This window comes from Amblyomma americanum, chromosome 5 (assembly GCF_052857255.1).
Source record: "Amblyomma americanum isolate KBUSLIRL-KWMA chromosome 5, ASM5285725v1, whole genome shotgun sequence".
Classification (NCBI taxonomy): domain Eukaryota; kingdom Metazoa; phylum Arthropoda; class Arachnida; order Ixodida; family Ixodidae; genus Amblyomma; species Amblyomma americanum.
The window spans coordinates 176,312,217-176,329,988 of NC_135501.1; the positions used below are offsets into that span (position 1 = coordinate 176,312,217).

General features: G+C 49.5%; 4 protein-coding genes and 1 long non-coding RNA gene across 6 annotated transcripts; 4 read left to right on the forward strand and 1 right to left on the reverse strand.

Annotated features, from left to right (window-relative positions):
• Nucleotides 1-2,077: 2,077 nt before the first annotated feature.
• Nucleotides 2,078-4,472, forward strand: LOC144133075 (uncharacterized). The gene is made up of 3 exons (XM_077665908.1): nucleotides 2,078-2,834; nucleotides 2,930-3,068; nucleotides 3,470-4,472. The coding sequence occupies exon 3, from the start codon at nucleotides 3,511-3,513 to the stop codon at nucleotides 3,955-3,957; it is 447 nt and encodes a 148-aa protein (XP_077522034.1). The 5' UTR covers nucleotides 2,078-2,834; nucleotides 2,930-3,068; nucleotides 3,470-3,510; the 3' UTR covers nucleotides 3,958-4,472.
• A 1,125-nt stretch (nucleotides 4,473-5,597) lies between these two features.
• LOC144133076 (uncharacterized) lies at nucleotides 5,598-8,185 on the reverse strand. 2 transcript variants are annotated; one of them, XR_013314975.1, is made up of 4 exons: nucleotides 7,642-8,185; nucleotides 6,791-6,852; nucleotides 6,220-6,437; nucleotides 5,598-5,946 (listed from the first exon to the last, which is right to left on the reverse strand). It is a non-coding gene; the product is annotated as an uncharacterized LOC144133076 (long non-coding RNA). The 2 variants fall into 2 exon arrangements; XR_013314974.1 differs by having other exon boundaries at nucleotides 5,598-6,437; nucleotides 7,642-8,184.
• A 280-nt stretch (nucleotides 8,186-8,465) lies between these two features.
• On the forward strand, nucleotides 8,466-9,834 carry LOC144134386 (uncharacterized). Its single transcript, XM_077667307.1, has 2 exons — nucleotides 8,466-8,774; nucleotides 9,526-9,834. The coding sequence occupies exons 1-2, from the start codon at nucleotides 8,466-8,468 to the stop codon at nucleotides 9,832-9,834; spliced, it is 618 nt and encodes a 205-aa protein (XP_077523433.1).
• Nucleotides 9,835-10,326: 492 nt separating this feature from the next.
• LOC144135332 (uncharacterized) lies at nucleotides 10,327-11,852 on the forward strand. Its single transcript, XM_077668030.1, has 2 exons — nucleotides 10,327-10,541; nucleotides 11,470-11,852. The coding sequence occupies exons 1-2, from the start codon at nucleotides 10,374-10,376 to the stop codon at nucleotides 11,791-11,793; spliced, it is 492 nt and encodes a 163-aa protein (XP_077524156.1). The 5' UTR covers nucleotides 10,327-10,373; the 3' UTR covers nucleotides 11,794-11,852.
• Nucleotides 11,853-13,968: 2,116 nt separating this feature from the next.
• On the forward strand, nucleotides 13,969-17,401 carry LOC144135333 (uncharacterized). Its single transcript, XM_077668031.1, has 2 exons — nucleotides 13,969-14,236; nucleotides 16,141-17,401. Exon 2 carries the CDS (start codon nucleotides 16,182-16,184, stop codon nucleotides 16,971-16,973), a length of 792 nt encoding a protein of 263 aa, XP_077524157.1. The 5' UTR covers nucleotides 13,969-14,236; nucleotides 16,141-16,181; the 3' UTR covers nucleotides 16,974-17,401.
• The last annotated feature ends 371 nt before the right edge of the window (nucleotides 17,402-17,772 follow it).

The following is a 17,772-nucleotide window of genomic DNA, read 5'->3' on the forward strand; positions in this document are numbered from 1 at the left end:
AACGTCGATGCTGACAACGCCAACACCGAAATTTCTGGACAACGACAAGCTTTCTCCTGGCCTGGTGATCGGATTATCTGGAGTGAAATTCTTGGAAAATGGGTCTTTGACCCAACCTTGAGTAGTTGAAAGTACCTTGTGCCATAGCGCTATATATGGCCATAGATGCCCTTGGGCCATAAAAATTCATATGCATCAACATTTTTATCAGCACCATTTTCTGAACAACGGGGCCTTTAACATTCACAGCTCGACAGTACAGGCAGACGCTCATGTTTATGGCTTCTAGATATCGAACAATTATGTCACCTCCTGGCGCGAAGAGAGTAAAGTGCCGTTCCTGGAACCCTGTGGATATTATCAACGTGCATCGAAGCCATAAGAGACACAAGACGAAGCCCATTCGATAGCACATCTGGAATCACGCGATTCAGATCACCCTGGAAATTGGGCTTAAGGGTAGTACAGCTACCGGTGTCACTCCACAGCCCTAGCGCGACAAGCCTGAGAATTTCCTTTTCTCCGACATGCCGCCGTATTGTACACCCAGGCCATCTGGACGCATCACCTGTAGTTCCCTCAGCAAGTTACTTAGTTGACATTAAAATTAGGAAGTTCATGACGGTAATATTTTTGTGGCATATGTGCGCAGCAGTTCATGGTGAGATATTGGATAGTACACAGTTTTTTCGAGCAAGAGCGGCCGGTAGACTTCAAGACAGAATAAACTAGACAGTTTAGTTCATGACGTGAAGCATTGTTGGTGCAAATGCACCGAGAATTACGTGAAATGTGATTTTTAAATGTTACTTGCTCAGGGTCTCAAAAATCTGGTAGGCTACATACACTTACATTTCTTCAGAGAAGAAATTCCAATAAATGCCTCGAAGAAATAGAACTGTCTCATCCAAGACATCCAAGAGGCACCCATAGGTCCTACCCTATGCACATAGCTTAATAACCTGAAAATGAGGTATTTTCTAGTGCCTCCAATCCAAGAAGCAAGCCGGGGTGTTAGTTCAGTGTCATTGAGATAGATCATTGCGATTCACATGTGTTGCGCCGACACATCCGTGTGAGGGGAATTCGGTTTCGATCTCTTTTTTTTTTTTGCGCAGGTGGCGCTGGTACTTGTGTTATTTCGTCCGACCAAAGTGACCTCGGAGGAGGCTATTTCTTTCAAGAGCCTCTCTGATGTGAGTACTAGAAAGAAATAAACTCCGATGTGCCAGTCTGATGATGCTCGACAGTGTCCAAACAAGAGCTGAGCTTCGATTAGATGTTTTTCGAACTCTTATCAACCGATACACTTCAATTGGCTAACTGGTCGATTAATTTGCCTGTGCAGTGCTAAACAACAAAGGAAAGGAAAAGAATGAAATTCACGGTCCATTTTATCTGACATGTGACCAATTTATTTCGCTACTTATGCTATTGCCGTCAAGCAGTTTCAAAGACTGAAAATTTCATTCGGCTTGTGGAGGGTAAGGAAAGCTGATTCCGGTTTTTAAGCGGGAGCTTAGTTGCTGGTGCAGGCATTGCTTGTTGCAGTTAAAATGCGCTCACATAACACTTTTGCCGCCAATTCACATATCACCGTTTGCTGCTAAAATAAGAGTTCCTTTCAAAGAAGAAAACTCCACTCTCAGTGCCGTTCAAGTTTGTCCTCAGTCTAGCACTGCGAACGAGCAACACGCAACGGCGCATTCTATGCTTGTGTCCCTCAGTGGCCATTGTATCAAACATTCTTAGCCGTTGGCTTCAGTAACCGAGCATACTGTGCTTCACTGCATCACATGACTACTTTCTGACCTACGCCAGTAACTTCCTCTTCGCATTGCCTTCTCACGCTCTCAGTATTGTCTATGCTGTTGCCCTCCGCTCCACGTCTTTCACCGACGTGCATAAGCTTGCTTTATCTTCAACACCACCGCGCATGCAGTCGCGATTAAGCTGACGTGCCACCTGTCAAGAACGGTACAAAATGAAACGCCGGTATCCCAGACGAGGTATGGTCTCTAGAAACGTTCCCTATATTCCGTCGTGGGTGGGACATTGCCGATTACTACCAGGGCCCGGATTACGGAACTCGCTCCGACCGCTCTACAATTGAGAGCGCTCTAAAATGCCCGCTCCTATTGGTCGCCGGCGCCATTTTGAAAAGTTGCGTCACGGGAAGCTGCAATGGCGTCACGGACAAGAAAAAACGCATGACGTTGAACACCTAATTATGCCCGCGGTTTTAGACTGTTTTTTGCGACCGCGAAGAGTCGGTCTACAGAGTTTTAGAGGGAAAATGGCGGCGGCGTCGTCTGCTGTTTATTGGTGGCGGAGGCGGCAACGTCGGCGCCAGCAACGACGATGGACGGTGTACGAGGACGAGCTGTTCCGTCGGTTATTTCGACTCGATAAGGAGAAAGTGGAGTGGTTGTGCGGCGAACTTGCAGACGAACTGCGAGGCGTACGGACGAGCGTTTTGTCGGTGCGGCGGCAGGTGCTGTGCGCTCTCCGTTTTTTTTGCCTCCGGGGGCTTTCAAGTGTGCGTCGGCAACGAGCAGACCGTCGGCCTCGCACAACCGACGGTAAGCAAGTGCGTGCGGCGTGTGGCTGAGGCCATCTGCAAAGTCGGCGCACAGAAGGGATGGGTGCGTTTCCCGGCGCACCCCGAGGAAAAAGCGGCAGCGAAGGCGACCTTCCTTCCCCGCGGCACCATCCCAGGCGTCGTCGGCTGCGTCGACGGCCCGCTGATTGCCATAAAAGCGCCGAGGGGAGACCCAGCAAACCGGGCAGCATTCTGGAGCCGCAAAGGATACTATGCGATGAACACCATGATCGTGAGTAGACTGGCTTTCTGACCGCATGGGTTCGAAAGCCGCGACCTCGACAGTGGAAGTTCACGTCCAAGATTGTCTGCCTGTGTTTCTCGCAGATCTGCGACGCAGACATGAAGATCCTTGCGGTCGACCCTCGCTGCCCGGGGTCTTGTCACGATGCCTTTTCTTGGCGCTACTCACGGCTGCGTCGGAAGGTGGAGCACGGGCTGCTGGAGGATGGAGAGTTTCTTCTGTGTAAGCAGCACTTCGACAGCACGTATTAAGCTACAGCAGTGGCTCATACCTAAAAGAGGCGGGTTATAACATGGATGACATGCAACAATATGATGTATCGTATTTATTTTTGTGTATTTACTGTTACTGCTGGTGCAGAGGCACAAGAAACATTGTTATAAAGTGAATCGTATTTCAAGCGTAAAACATCAAGGCAGAAGAGGTGTGCACATCGTTATTGTCGTGTAAGATATCACAGTACATCATTAACCTAGAAGGCTGTGCTTACAGAGGTACCCCTTAGTCATGAATATTCTGCATGCCTATGAATTCTGGTTCAGCATACTGGGTTTGAGCTGCTTGATATGAATCATTTATTACATAGGCAACAACACACTTCACTGCAAATTTTGGTCGTGCAGGAGACAGTGGATATCCACTGGAGCCGTGGCTGCTCACACCAATGTCAGGGCATCCTGGTGCAAACACTGCAGAAGGGCAGTACAACGCAGCACACGCCTCAATGCGATGTGTTGTGGAACGCTGCATTGGTGTTCTCAAAAGCCGCTTCCGGTGCCTTCAAAGGTACCGGACACTCCACTACGAGCCGGAGCGGGCGGTGGTCATCATTGCAGCGTGTGCTGCGTTGCACAACATCTGTCTTGAAGAAGCCCTGGCTGCAGACGAAGACGACACTACTGATGACCCTGACAACAATGGACCACCTCTGCTTGCCGGGTACTTGGCGGGGACACGATCCCGCATGACCTACCTGCGTGGTAGAGCCATGCGAGACCGTATAATTGGCCTCTTTGGCACAACCCGTCCGCAGAGGCAAGCACACCTGCAGATGGTGCGGCGACAGCAGCAGCGGCAGCAGCAGCAGCAACAGCAGCACCACCGGCAGTAAGCCCTAGACCATCTGGCAGCTGTGGCTGCAATGACTCGCCGTGCTGGCGTGGCGAGTTGTCGTAGCCACTCTTGCTACGGGCAGTGCCATTGCCCTCTGTTAGTGCGCGAGCCCCTGTGTGATATGATGCCCTTGGCCACTGGTAGCCACATTCCAGCATTTGTAAATTACTTTTTCTTACGTGTGCTTGAAAGCCTCCAGTGTCAAGATATGAAGTGCACACACCAACTGCTGCTCCACCGGCAGTGGTCACCAGTACGCCTTTCAGTGCATCAGCAAGCTTGCCGCACAGCTACTGCACTTTCTCCTTCTCAAGTCGAAATACACGCCGAAACAGCTCGTCCAACAAGTGAAATGCATCCTTGTACACCGTCTTTCGCCGTTGCTTACGTCGACCTGCCCACTTAGGCAAACAGTTGCTTGCTGTAACTATGTGTTTGATGAATGTGCACGAGGGAAAAGTGTGGTGTGGAGACTGCTAGGAACCAGTAAAGCGTTTGTTTTTGCACCACGTTTATTCATTGGTCCCAATAATTTTTTTCGCCACAGCTGTTCATACTAGTTTGCCAACTGTAACACACAGCAGGGAAACAAAAGCATGCAGCATCAACAGTGATTTGCATATGCCTTGTCGAGTGCTGCGCAGAGATTGCACAATAACAGTTGTATCTTACACTCTGGCCAAACGGGCGAGTTGGCTGTACATTTTTAAGGCGAACAGTGCGAAAGACATAGCCGGAAAGCACAGGAAACACAGGATGAGCACTCGTCCTATGTTTTCTTTGCTTTCCGTCTAAGTCTTACACGCTGTTTGCCCCTTAAAAAAAAAAGCTTCATCTTGACTGCCAGCTTGAATGCTAGTAATCACAGGTTTGGCATGTTGTGCAGACTTGTAGGCCCGATGTAGCCCTGGTTTGCACTTTGCTGAAACACATTACATAACTGGTGGAATGCACAGCAAGTGCTACACAAGACATTGCTCTTCGTAGATTTTACTGGACTAAAAAATCATGTTACGTGTAAAAGACACACGAGTATCACAGACGATGATGCCAACATGGCTGCGTTTGAAGTTGTAAAGGGACCCACAAACGAGAGACATTAACATTGTTGCATCATACTTTTAAAGGCGGAGCTCAAGCATCCGCCAAATTTTTTTTTGCCTGCATTCAACACTAGTTCAGAAGCGACTTTGGACGAATGCTGGCAAGCCTCATTTTTCCTCGGGTCTACTGAGGATAGAACATGTTACAATGCACACAATGGACACTTTACGGAAAAGCAGGAAAAGTAATGCGAAAAAAAAACGACTCAGGAACATGCAAACAACCTTAACAGACACAAAATCGAAGTGTTCAAAATTTATCCAGAATCCCCATATTATGGTGCCCTTCATAACTACAGTCACTTCAGAACAACTTTGCCCCACATATTGCAATGAAAGAAAACAAGCACTAGAAATTGCACCTTGTGCACCTGCCACAGCTGCAGGTAAACATTTGAAAGGAATGGAAAATAAAAGAGTATAGGAGGCTTTCACACCTGGCAGAGCTTAAATTACATAACTGGAAGAAAATAAACAGTGTGAAGCATCCGGGCCAGCAGAGCTTACAAGAAATAAAAAAATGATGCTATGGCACAGGACAGAGATGATCTTGAATAAATACAAAAACAGAAACCTGACAGAGAAGCAGACAATGTAAATAAACAAACACATAAAACAAATTTTAACAAGCAAACTAAAAATAGTTCAATGAGTCTGCACCTGGCAGAGAAGTAAATAATGTTCTTGAATAAATATAAACATATGAAGAGATTCTTTCATAAAAATAAAAACAAGCAAATAATGACATAAATATGAACAATTCAATGTGGTGCAGGTGGCTCAAGCTGCTTTTGTAAGATTAGCGTCAGTAGGTTCACATTCTGGATGAGCAGCTCTTGCTGACCATTTGACGCCTGCACAGCATCTGTCACCTCCCATATGGCCTGCATGTAAAAATACTTCCAATTACAAATTATTACTGACAACCAATTTTGAGATCTCGCTTAAGCTTTATGTAAAATTTCAGGTGCTGAGATATTTTGGACAAAGTATGGCTGTAGAAGACTCGTGTCAGTTTCATAAACTCAGCTGTCCCAACCACCTCCCACAAGAGGCGTCGAAACAGAAGTAGAGGTGCTCAAAAGAGAGCACTGATATTTATGCTTCAGGTGACGGCTTCGACTCTTCAAAGTGCAGTGTGCGCAGCGAGTACACACCTCCAGCATGCTTTGCTGAAAAGCAGCGTCCTGGCGGTTCCGGGCGTCAGTAAGGGAATCCAAACGATGCGATTCATACAGCATCTGGCGCAGCACCTTATTGGCCCCATCGTCTCGCCGTCGCTTCCCAAGAAGGCTAGGCGTGGCACGTGTTGAGGGCTGCAGTGGGGGCTCTGGTGTGTGCTGCTGTGAGGGCTGCGGCGAGGGCACCGGTGTAGCTGTCGGGAAAGAAAATGTGCTCATCACGTGGTGGAATACGCAAAACATTTGGTACAATGTGTTAGAGGACTTGACATAAATATACAGGACAGCAATCTTGGGCAGCATTGTAGTAGCATATTTCATGTGCACATTTGCTAGACTGCTAGGAGATGTCACAGCCTCACTGCAAGAGAAATAAACATTCTGCACTGCGTGGCAAAGCCAGAGAGAGATAGTTTTGTGTGTACTGTAGAATCTCTGCAGTATTTTGGCTACTGCTGCAAATGCTGCCAGAGAGTATAGTGCTATTACTTTCAATCAGCTGCCAGAAAGGGTAGTATGGAGCTTGAATAATGGAAAGCCAACTCACGGTCTGTGGGGCTCCGTGTGTCTTGTCGACAACTTGCTGAGGCTCCCCGTTCATCTCCTCTGCTGTAACAGGGTAAAAGGTGCGGCTGATTGGTACTGGCAAACCATGAAACTAAAAGAGCACTAGCAAAAGAGAAGCAATCAATAATGCTCAACCACTTGTCTATGCATTCCTGCACCTCCTCCGAGACTAAAATACACCACAGATGGAATAAACAGTGCTAGCAAGGCGCAAGGCAAAGACATCATGTTTTTAAACGGCCGACCCCTTGTTGTTGAGAATCGACGCAAGCTGGATCCACAGCTCGCGCTTTTCAACAGCTGTGTATGAGTTTGTTAGGTCGGCAGAAGCCCGAGCCAAGAGCGGATGGCTCTTCATAGACTCTATTACGATTAGCTCTTGCTCGCTCGGCATTCTTCGTGTTGGCGCCATTTCGAGACTATAATTACCGCTTAGAGAATTGCAGCAGCGAACACAGCGGGGAAAACAAACAGGGAATAGTTTCTGTTCCGCTTTTCGAAAGCAGGGAATAACAGGGAAAAACCTTTGCTCTGAGTTCGGGCTAATATGTTTTTACAGGAACATATGCGTGTGCTGCGCTGCAGCAACTTATAGCACAGCCAAGAACGACCGAAAACGAGCAAGGTTGTTAGCGTGCGCCCAACCGTCTTGCTTGGTTCTTGCTCCTTCCCAACTGAATCATTTGTGCCAGACGTTTATGAAGCCAAAAAAGTTGATTTTATCCAACAAGCCGTGCTTCGTGGACGTCTTGTATTTGCTAAAGTGAAAGAAACAGAACCCAAATCATATGCTTGGCATGTGGCATCTTTAAACCAATAACACAGGCTTACCTCAAGTTGTCTTCGTCGATTTTCGGGCCCGACGTTTCGTGCAGGTTCCTTTCTGGAGGCCCGTGACCTTCACTGGCTTCGATAATTGTTATCCGCTCACTTTGGACAACCAAATAGAACCTTGATTTCAGACGACGCCTAAAAAAGCAGGAACTAGCCGTGGGATCAGCTGTTTTTTAGAAGGCCGCCATGTTCAGTGTTTACATCTGCCAGCGCGCCCTCATGGCAACAAAACTTACCCACGAAAGCAGTTATTTGCAAAAGTGAATGTCCTTCTTGTTTTACTTCATGGCAGTGAGAGTGAAATACACTTTTATGAAAGAATAAAACAATGTTTATTTTATTCACTGCGTATTCTTATAAAAAAGTTAGCATACGGCCCCTTGCCGTGCAAATTGGCCTCTTGTCGTTCAAATAAGCGCTTCCGGGGCGGCACCCTACTAGCCATTGGTTGATTCCGCGTTCCGTCACGCGTTGACGTCTAGCCTTGTCGTCATGCTGTCGTCATTTTGACGTAACGCTCTACAACTTTAGAGCGAGTTCCGTAATTCGGACAGCGTTCTAACAAGACTACTTATTAGAGTCATCTTACCACTGATTAGGCGGCGCTCTCTATTGGACGGGCCACGAATTTTCGCTCATATATGGGACAGTAGCCGCTTTTTGTCACCAGAGTCTGCTCACCTGCTTTACTACAAGGTTCCAACAACACACGACTGCGACGTCGTTTGAGACAGACTTCTGCAGAGTTGTGGCTTTAACTGAACTATGGTTTTTGTGGCACGCAGCGGAGGCGTCAGGTCGCGGACGACTACTCTGACGGCATGGGCGACTTCGACATGGGTGATGGCCCACCGGCGACCGGCGGCGCTTCATCCGGCCGGCAGCTCTGGTGCGTATTCGAGCCTGGCCGCGGTGGCTACTCGCTGCGCGACGTGCCGGTGCCGCTGTGCACCGTGGTGCTCTACTGCTGCGTCCACCTGACGGCGCGCGGGGTGCGCTACCGGAAAGCAGAGGACGAAGGCCCCGACGGGGTGGACGCCTTCGCATCCCTGCGGCGCCGTCGTCTCAACCTGCCGCTGTACGCGCTCTTGGGAGACGGCGTCCAGACCACGGCGGTCTTCTGCAACCAGGTACACGTCTTTCTCGTCTACTGCAGCGATGGATATGTGTTTTGCTCTTTGTGAAGCAGGACATTGCGTGGTATATATTAACCATTTCCACGCGTTTCTATGACAGCCAATGGACGATGAGGTCAACTTTACTTGAAACCAGAACAATAGGGCCGAGTGAATAGGTGTGCTTGCTGAGACGGCGTCTGTTGAAAGTTCACCGAGTACTTATGAAGGAAGCACCCATACGGAGGACTGGATGTGGAAAACAGGGAGAATAATTGGCAGCGTAACATGGGAATAGAATGTGTTCTGTATATCTACCCAGAACACAACCAAGCACCCAGAATCTGCACACGATACATAGGTGCATTCAAGTGAGCTGTTTCATACTACCTGAATTCGCTAAGCATTTGTGGGGTGAGGAGAGTAGCTGTCCTTGGTCAGGACTTGTGCCTGTTCAAGCTAGCGACGGTGGCCTGCACGTAAGCGTCCTATAAGATGCCGGCAAAATAGATGGCTCGCGCAGTGGTTTCCTAGCATGCCAATTCACTATCGATGAGAGACCAGCTTTCCCGCCAGTAGAAATACATTACGAAACCTATTGCTCTTGCCACCGAAATTTTCGCCTCAATGTGAAGTGCGGCGGTGGATTTCGTTGGGCGCTGACAAATGAGTGCTCTGGTGTCAACGTACCATAGCCATGCTGAGGTATCAAATGTAATGCAGTCCCTTTTCATCCCGTCGTATCCATGCGAATGATCTGACGCAGGTGCGCGGCTCCACCGCGAATGAACTCAGCGCTCTGGCCGGCACGTGGCTGCACTCGAAGCAGCTGGACGGGCTGCTCTTCTTCTACCGGTCTCACCGCACGTCCACGGCCACGGACGCCGAGTTCTTCGCGCACATGGGCCGCATGCGGGACGACCTGGGCCGGATGGGCCTGTTCGTGTCGGCCGTGGTCTCCTTCCACAGGGAGCAGCCCGACGGCCCGCTCTCCCCCAGCAGGTCTGTCCATCACCCTTATTTTCGTTATGCCTTGTATTCCGTAGCGCTCCCCAACGCAAGGTTTAAAGATTGACCCTTAGACGATTGAGCAACCGGACCAATGCATTAGAGCCCCTGCATACTTGAGTCTTGGGACATCATGGAGGTCTCATCACAATATCGGTTCGAATGCCACCACATGAATGGCGCAACAAGGAGTTCGGCCAGTGGCGAGTATGCATAGACGAACGACATGCGTAGGATTCAAGAAGGCCCTTGGCTTGCTGCGTGCGTCATGAAGCAGCTTGATGACGTCGCCCTATTTTTCTTTTCGTTTCATCGCCGAGGTTTTCTGTGCCATCTTCGAGCGCACACACGCCGCCGGCATTTCTCGTATTGGCACTAGTGAATGAATTAGCCTTAAAATAAAATTTCCAAAATACAAGCACTGGGTAGTAGAGTACACCAATACTGCAGGACGAGAATAGACCCTGCTCCACGCGGTCAGATTCGTCCACAGTGATTCCCGGCGTGGCCTCTGGGGGGAGCAGCGTGCTGTCGCTGGTGCAGGACATCGTGATTCTACGCACTCACGACTTGCCACCTGCCCCGGAGGGAGCGGCAGCCTGTCCGATGCCGTTCGCCCTGGGTGGCACGACGCAGGCGCCGAGCCTTTCACGGCTGCTGGTCGACCTCCGGGAGACGGTGCCCTTCTTCGAGCAGTCGATGGCGCCCCGGCTGCTTTTCAGCGTCACCTTCGAGGCGGCCAGCTACTTCCTCAACAGCTCGGGCTCTTTCCACGTGGGTCTCTCTCTCCTTATACATGCTTGCATACGTCCTCCTTTTCTTGTACCAGGGGGAACCTTGCATTATTATTTAGAATGAATAGTCGGGAAAGCTTGTATACTGCATTATCGCAAACAGCCCTCTAACACAAGATATTGCTGGAACTTCTTGAGGGTGGTAGTTAAAACTTTATTGCATGCACTGGGGTAGTTTTAGGGCAGAGTGGGGGGTTTCACAGCTCCCTTTCCTGGGTGGTAGTCCCTATTCCGGGACACCGTTGGAGGTAGCCGCTGCCCATGTTCTTTGGACCAGAGCCCTCTGGGACTCCAGGCCCAAGCAGTCGGACAGGGTTGCCTCCCAGCCCTCTCTGGTTGGTTGGCTTTTGCTCTTTAATCCCAGATTTTTTGGCACGCCCCTACAACATGATGTGCGTCTGCCCACGTGTCACAAAACGTGCAGTACCCCGAAAAAGTCGGGTCTATGTGTTTTAAAATAGGGGAGCTTAGAAGCTTCTTGGCGAAAAGAAATATTAGTGCTAAGCCGCCCAGCTTAAGCCAATAATCAGCGAACGGTGATAGGCATTAGCCGCCGAGAAGTCTGGAGTGGCAGGCCCGTTTTAGCATTGCCAAAGTGACTGCCTGGTAATTGAGCGTCTCGCAGTCCTCTTTAGGCGTCTTTAAGCTCTCAAGTGTACTTGGCGTTCCGCTTGTGGTTCGATCGCGTTCCCGGCCCACTACGCGGACTATGTATGCCGGTTGAGCTTCACGATGCAGAGACCACCGTCGCTGCAACGCTACACTTTCACTGTCCTATGCAGAATCTTCCGAACTGATTGCTAAACACCGGCGGACCGACCGATACAACACGGAGCAAACGCAGGGCAACAACAGCGTATATCGTACATGTGGGGTCTAACGTACGCCCCGGTACGGCATGTGCGCAGGAAGGGGACCCCGCGGTCAAGATGACGACCGGCTCGAACTACTGGCAGATGTGCGAGATGGCTGCCAAGATGGGCTACAACCGTCACTACTCGCGCCACGGCGACTGCCAGGTGGTGCACAAGGACCGCTTCTGGCAGGCCGGCTTTGGGCCCAACTCTTCGCGCTTATTCGGGGCCACGCGCCATTTCGCTGGCGTCGTGGTCTTCGCTATGCACGCCGACGACACCAGGGGTAGCTGCGGAGAGCCGAACGGCCTGGCCAATCACGTGCGGCGGTCGCTCGATCAGTTCGCTGCGCCCTCTAAGCCCGCCAGAAGGGGTTAGCGACGATGGTGCTTTGCGGCAGTTGAGATTTAGTTACGAAGTCTCTTCTTTTATCACTACACGTGTGCAAACCTCTGGCTTAGCGCAGCTGCTTGAGCAGTAGCGGTGCATTGCTTATCGTCCACGCTGTTGTGGATGAAACTTTAATAAAACAACGAAAAACTTGTTCAAACGCACGGATGCGGCGGAGGATGACGCGTGCTGTCTATCGCACAATGGTGACATGGCCGAGTTTAAGCAGCTGCAATCTTTTCATCATTTTTTTTCTTTGTGCATCGATGATCCTTTGGGGGCAGAGCCATCTGCCGTTCTATCGATGCACCTTATAGAGGGCGCATATAAAAGACTGAAGTGTAAGGTGCTTTGCGTTGCATCTATCAATAGTATACAAACGGTATAAGCCAACAACAACACGTTTGTCGTATAGGACAATGCATTCGTCGGTAGCACGGCATACATCGCACACATTGGGCCAATAACACCATTCCTGCCGCCGGTTTGGCAGAGTGAGTGGCACGTACAGTACCCGGAGCGAGCAGGATGCTCCACAACAGGATTCCTTTATCCCTCTTTTAATGGTCGTTGAACCTCCTTTTATTAATGAACCAGTCATTCGATTCGCCTCGTCTCCTGTCGTCTCGTATAGTCCTGTGCGGGGCACAATTTAGTCCTAGCTTTCCCTCCGGCAAAACGCTCTGTAGATGCATGCGAAGCTTGCAGCACCAATAACGAAGAACAATGTCGTACAGATGGTCAACCGATGCCAAAGCTGGTTCTCCTTGTCAGCAGTTCTATTACCATAACGACCGCTAAACCTCTGGCATAGGATAATTGCAGCCGAATGACAACACTGAAAGGACCTTGCCTTTATTTTTTTTTCTTCCACCAAATGCGCGCCAAACTTCTCCCTCTCAACGTGTTCCTCCTTCTGAGATTGTTTTGTGAATGCACAGGTGTGTGATCTGCATGTCCACCCGCCGCGGTGGCTCAGTGGTTAGGGCGCTCAGCTACTGATCCGGACTACCAGAGTTCGAACCCGACCTCGGCGGCCGCGTTTGGAGGCGAAACGCAAAAAGGCGCCCGTGTGCTGTGCGATGTCAGTGCACGTTAAAGATCCCCAGGTGGTCGAAATTATTCCGGAGCCCTCCACTACGGCACCTCTTTCTTCCCTTCTTCTTTCACTCCCTCCTGTATCCCTTCCCTTACGGCGCGGTTCAGGTGTCCAACGATATACGTGAAAGATACTGCGCCATTTCCTTGCCCCCCCCCCCCATAAAAAACAATTATTATTAATATTTAACTATCCTGGAATTTTTACGCCTACATGAAGCTCGCCGCGCACAGAGATGGGCGGATGCGTTGGGTCAGTGCCTCCTCTATACTATATGCATAGAGGAGGCGCTGGTTGGGTGCCGAAAGAATCAGTGTATGCTGTCGCGGAAACGCACCTCCGAGACTTGGACGAACCGCCCATCCACCCTGATGGGGCTGGGCTGGGAGCAATATAGCGGAACACAGTAGCAAAGGGGGGGGGGGAGGCATGGGGATGCTGTGGCACCAGGAGTTGCAGTGGCAGACGCCACACTCAGAGCAAGACTGCGCCGACCGCCAGTGGGTCTTTAGGCGATGTTTTGGGTGTGTCGGTGGCAGTGTGGTACACAGAGAAGGATTGCGCAGAGCGTGAGAGCAGCGCCTGTGTTGTGTTCTCCGGCAGAACGCAAATATCCATGATCTTATACATAACAGTAACTACAAATGAATGAGTCAGCTGAAAAAAAGTTTTAAAGAAAGTGCATTAAAAACATTGCTTCGATTCCACATATGTATGACCATGTTGTTCTGGAACTTTGGGTGTGCACTTGTCATGTGCGCGCAATATAATCATGACTGTAACAAGCGACCTTCCAGCCGTGACAGACAGCAGGTGCCACAGCTACTAAGACTGAAGAGTGCGCTGAAATGTCGCAGTACCGACTCTCGTAATCGTCTGTGACTTTCCTGTTCTCGAACCTTGGGTTCAAGGAAAACTTTTCAGTTGGAAGCAAGATTTTAGGACATATATTTTTACGTGCCAGCCAGCCAAAAAAAGAGGCGCGATAATCGATGGCAATGAGGTGATTTATTGGCCGCTGGCCTAGCGCGAGCCCGCGCCACTGCACAGTTCGTCGTCTTCTTCGTCACACTACCCGGGGCCACAGAGCGATCGTCCCCATCGGTGACAAAGAGACGCGAGAAATGGTTACGGCCTTCAGAGAATGGTAGGACAGCAACAAGGAAGTGGCGAGGTCCTGGCCACCACGATGAATGAGATGGCTGATTGAGTCCTGGTCCACGATGCTTCCGGGCCGCAGGTCACCAGGAGCCGACGGTCGAGGCCCTAGGACGCGCCGAGCGGCCAGGGCAGGGGAACCTTGTCTTCAGATGTAAGCGGCGTCTGGGGTCGGTAGGTCAGATCCTTTCGTCGGGTTCAGTTGATCGTGTTGAGTGGTCTAGGCGGGGGACACGGCGGGGGGGAACAACAGCGAGGTCGGTTAGGGTCTCAAAGGCTGGGGCATGGCCGAGGGACGCAGGCCATAAACACACGGCCGACGACCATGGCTGACGCAGGACGCCAAGCTCCAGGACAAGGGTGCCGATGATATCCCGCATCTCACACCAAATGTTACGTGGCGGCCAGCCAAAAAAAGAGACGCGATGATCGATGGCAATGAGGTGATTTAATAGCCACTGGCCTATATAGCGCGAGCGCTCCTGCCCGCGCCACTGCACAGTTCGTCTTCTTCGTCACAATATCCTACAATTCTGTACAAAAACATTGTTGAGCGGGAAACCGTTTATGAATGCAATTTTTTTCTTCATATCATGTACGATTTCACTATAACAATCACAATAGTTGCATATCACCCAACGGCAGTCTTGTTTTATTATTATTGTTATTATTAACGTTCTGGCTATCTTAAAAATCGTTCCCCATTGGTTTTCTATTGCAGGCTTAACTGTCCGATGTGATCGATAGAAACACTTTAAAAGAAAGATTTTGCTACATATCATAAAAATGCACCACTACCTACAATATTTCTATAACAGTGTCTTACAAGTTTGAAATTTTCCTAATTTTTGTCCGCGAATGTTGGACATAATTTTTTTTAACTTAGGAAGTACACTGACATCGCACAGTACACGGTAAATTCTAGAGGCCCGTGTACTGTGCGATGTCACTGCAAGTTAAAGAACCCCAGGTGGTCGAAATTTCCGGAGTCTTTCACTACAGCGTCCCTCATAGCCCGAACAGCCTTGGGACGTTAAACCTTCATAAACTATAAACCAAAAGGCCAGTAACATTTATGCCCTGTGGTTACCAAAATAGTGGTTACCAGAATATGATATCCATAATTTGTTCGCCATTGACGAACACTATAGACTTCGGGAGAATGATAGACATACGGCAAAACATATACGTATCGATTGCCATCTCTTATAGCGCGGTGTTACTGATCTTGGAGTGAAAAGAAAATTTACAGCACAGCACAGATTTGTATAACAGATGTACCTTAGTTATATTACATTGGTTAAACAACTGATACGAGTGGTCCTTATAGGAAACATTTCCCACGACGCGTGGAAAATGACAGTAATGAATACGTGATAGTAATTGGTGACAATGATCTTGCGAATTCATAAGTGCTTGGTATGTCTGAGCGGCCCGACAGCATATGTTATCAAGACAACCTAGAAGCATGCAGAGAAAACTTAGAATCAGCTCTTCCAGTGTTGATATAGCTTTATTTTTATGTGTATATATTTGCCACGATCTCTCAGTAGCGCCGTAATGGTTCATGCCATTTCTGCAGAGTTGCCAAAAGCGATTTGTATCAAGCACGAGACAAACAGAATATCAATAAGAAACGATGTCAAGCGCGGGAGTTGTGCTCCCAAAACTTATCTGTGTCGATAACTATTTTCCTATTATATTGCAAAAGTTGGCATAACATCTCACAGCTCGTTGAATACTTCTCAGGGCAAAGGCGTCACTATCTATTTTGCTCTTCCATTGTCGAATGTGAAGCCGATGCGATATAGTGGAAATAGCTTCAGTGCAACTTGCTCTATTTTCTTCACCGTCACACTGCAATGCAGTTTTGTGTACTAGCTGAATGATTCATTCTTTCCAGATGCAATAGCTCGATAGAATTTCCTGCCGGATGAGATTGCCTCGTAAGCATATCGAGCAATTTTTCGTGCTAAACTAGCGAGTCACCTGTGTTTTCCATGATGTCTTTGGCCTTACCAAATAATCTGATCCTGTGATACTCTCTCTTTCATGATTTTTGATTTGTTTTGTTCCAGTGGTTATCCTTGGCTCTGCAGGCAGCGTAACCACACACACAATGGATGGCTACGGCAACGACCACCTGCCTGTCTCGAGCAAAAAGCAGTCCCCTCGGTTGGCATCTACAGGGCTGGATTCCAGTGAAGAAAGCCTCGTCGGGAACGCGCTATGTTACCCAGAGCAGGCAATGGACTTGTCGTGCAAGAGAACGGCCCCCGCCCTGTGCAATGAAGACTCCAGGTCCATCATGGCCACCCATGTCCCCGAAGGGAACAACATCAACGACCTTCCCCATCCGTGCACGGCGTCCCCAGTAACCCCCGAGATGCTGGGCCTGGCGTACCTGTTCCCTGAGGATGACGCCACGCTATCCTTCGGTTCGAAGACGTATGCGAACCAATGGTCGCCAGGAGTGGAGCAGCACCCCTACCGACGTGAAACCACAGGGCCTGGCGCCACCTGTGGCGCAAGTACCAACCTGGGGCAGCTCTCTGAGCCGGCGTCGCACCAGGACCACCCCTCCAGCGAGACGAGTGGCCTGCACCCGAGCGATGTGGTCTCAGCCATCCTCCGTCTCCGGGCTCAGCAGCCGGCCTTTCCAGGGATGCAACCACCGCACGCGACCGAGTCCGTTCCCCCGCCAACCTACAAGACATGGCTGGCCTCGCAACTCTTCCACCTGGACCCTCAGGCCCAGCAGTCCTTCCCAGTGTCTAACAATGGGGCGCAAATGCCGCGCCCGACATCGGTGGTTCCAAGCGAGCTGCCCTTGGCTCAGACCCGGGCTACAAGGCGTTCAGGGAAAACGTTATCGCGAAGAAAGAAAACAACGGAAGAAACTTCGAAATGAAGGCAGGAATAAGGGAAGGGCCAGGACAGCGTGCCCCTCCAACAACACGTGCTTTCGTTCAGCGGGAGCGCACTGGGAGCGGCGGACGGAAGTCACAGAGTCTGCCAAGAGATGGCGCGACGTCCGCAAGAATAAGGAGGAGACGATGAAGTTCAAAGTTGCCTTCTTTTAGAACGAGTGCCGAAAGCTTTCGATGAACGTGTAGGAGCTATACAAGGCAGCTGGGCTCTTGCTACACGCCCTACACCGGAGATCACAAGAGCAGCATTCTGACAAGTCGATCCCCTTCTCGAGCCCTTCCCGACTTGTTCCTGCCCTTTTATAAAGCTTTATTTTTCTTCTCTTTACAGAAACACCGACAGCTCTAGTCACCTTACTTTTCTATTCTTTTTTGAAGTAAGCGCCTTTGTTATCTTACTTCATGTCTAATAAAAGAGTGTTCAAATTAGATAGCAGACTTCGGTTTTATCATGAATAATCGGAAAAGCATCTTCTCGAGAGCTTTCCTAATAAATTGCAGCCGAAACGAGATTGGCTCGAGTCACAATTAATCACGCTTTTTCAATCTACGAGTAGGATGACATTTGAAATCGTCCGTAGTGCGTTTTTACACATAGATCATAAGGTAAGAATTGAATACGCGCGATAAATAATTTGTCGCTGAATTTCCTTTCCCACAATATCTCGGTTTCAGCAGCCTTACCGTGCCTATGAAGTTAACGCCTCACGTAACCAGATCTAAGCATTGACGACATAGCCACCCGTCAACTTTCGGAGCCGAAAGCGCATGAGAAAAGAA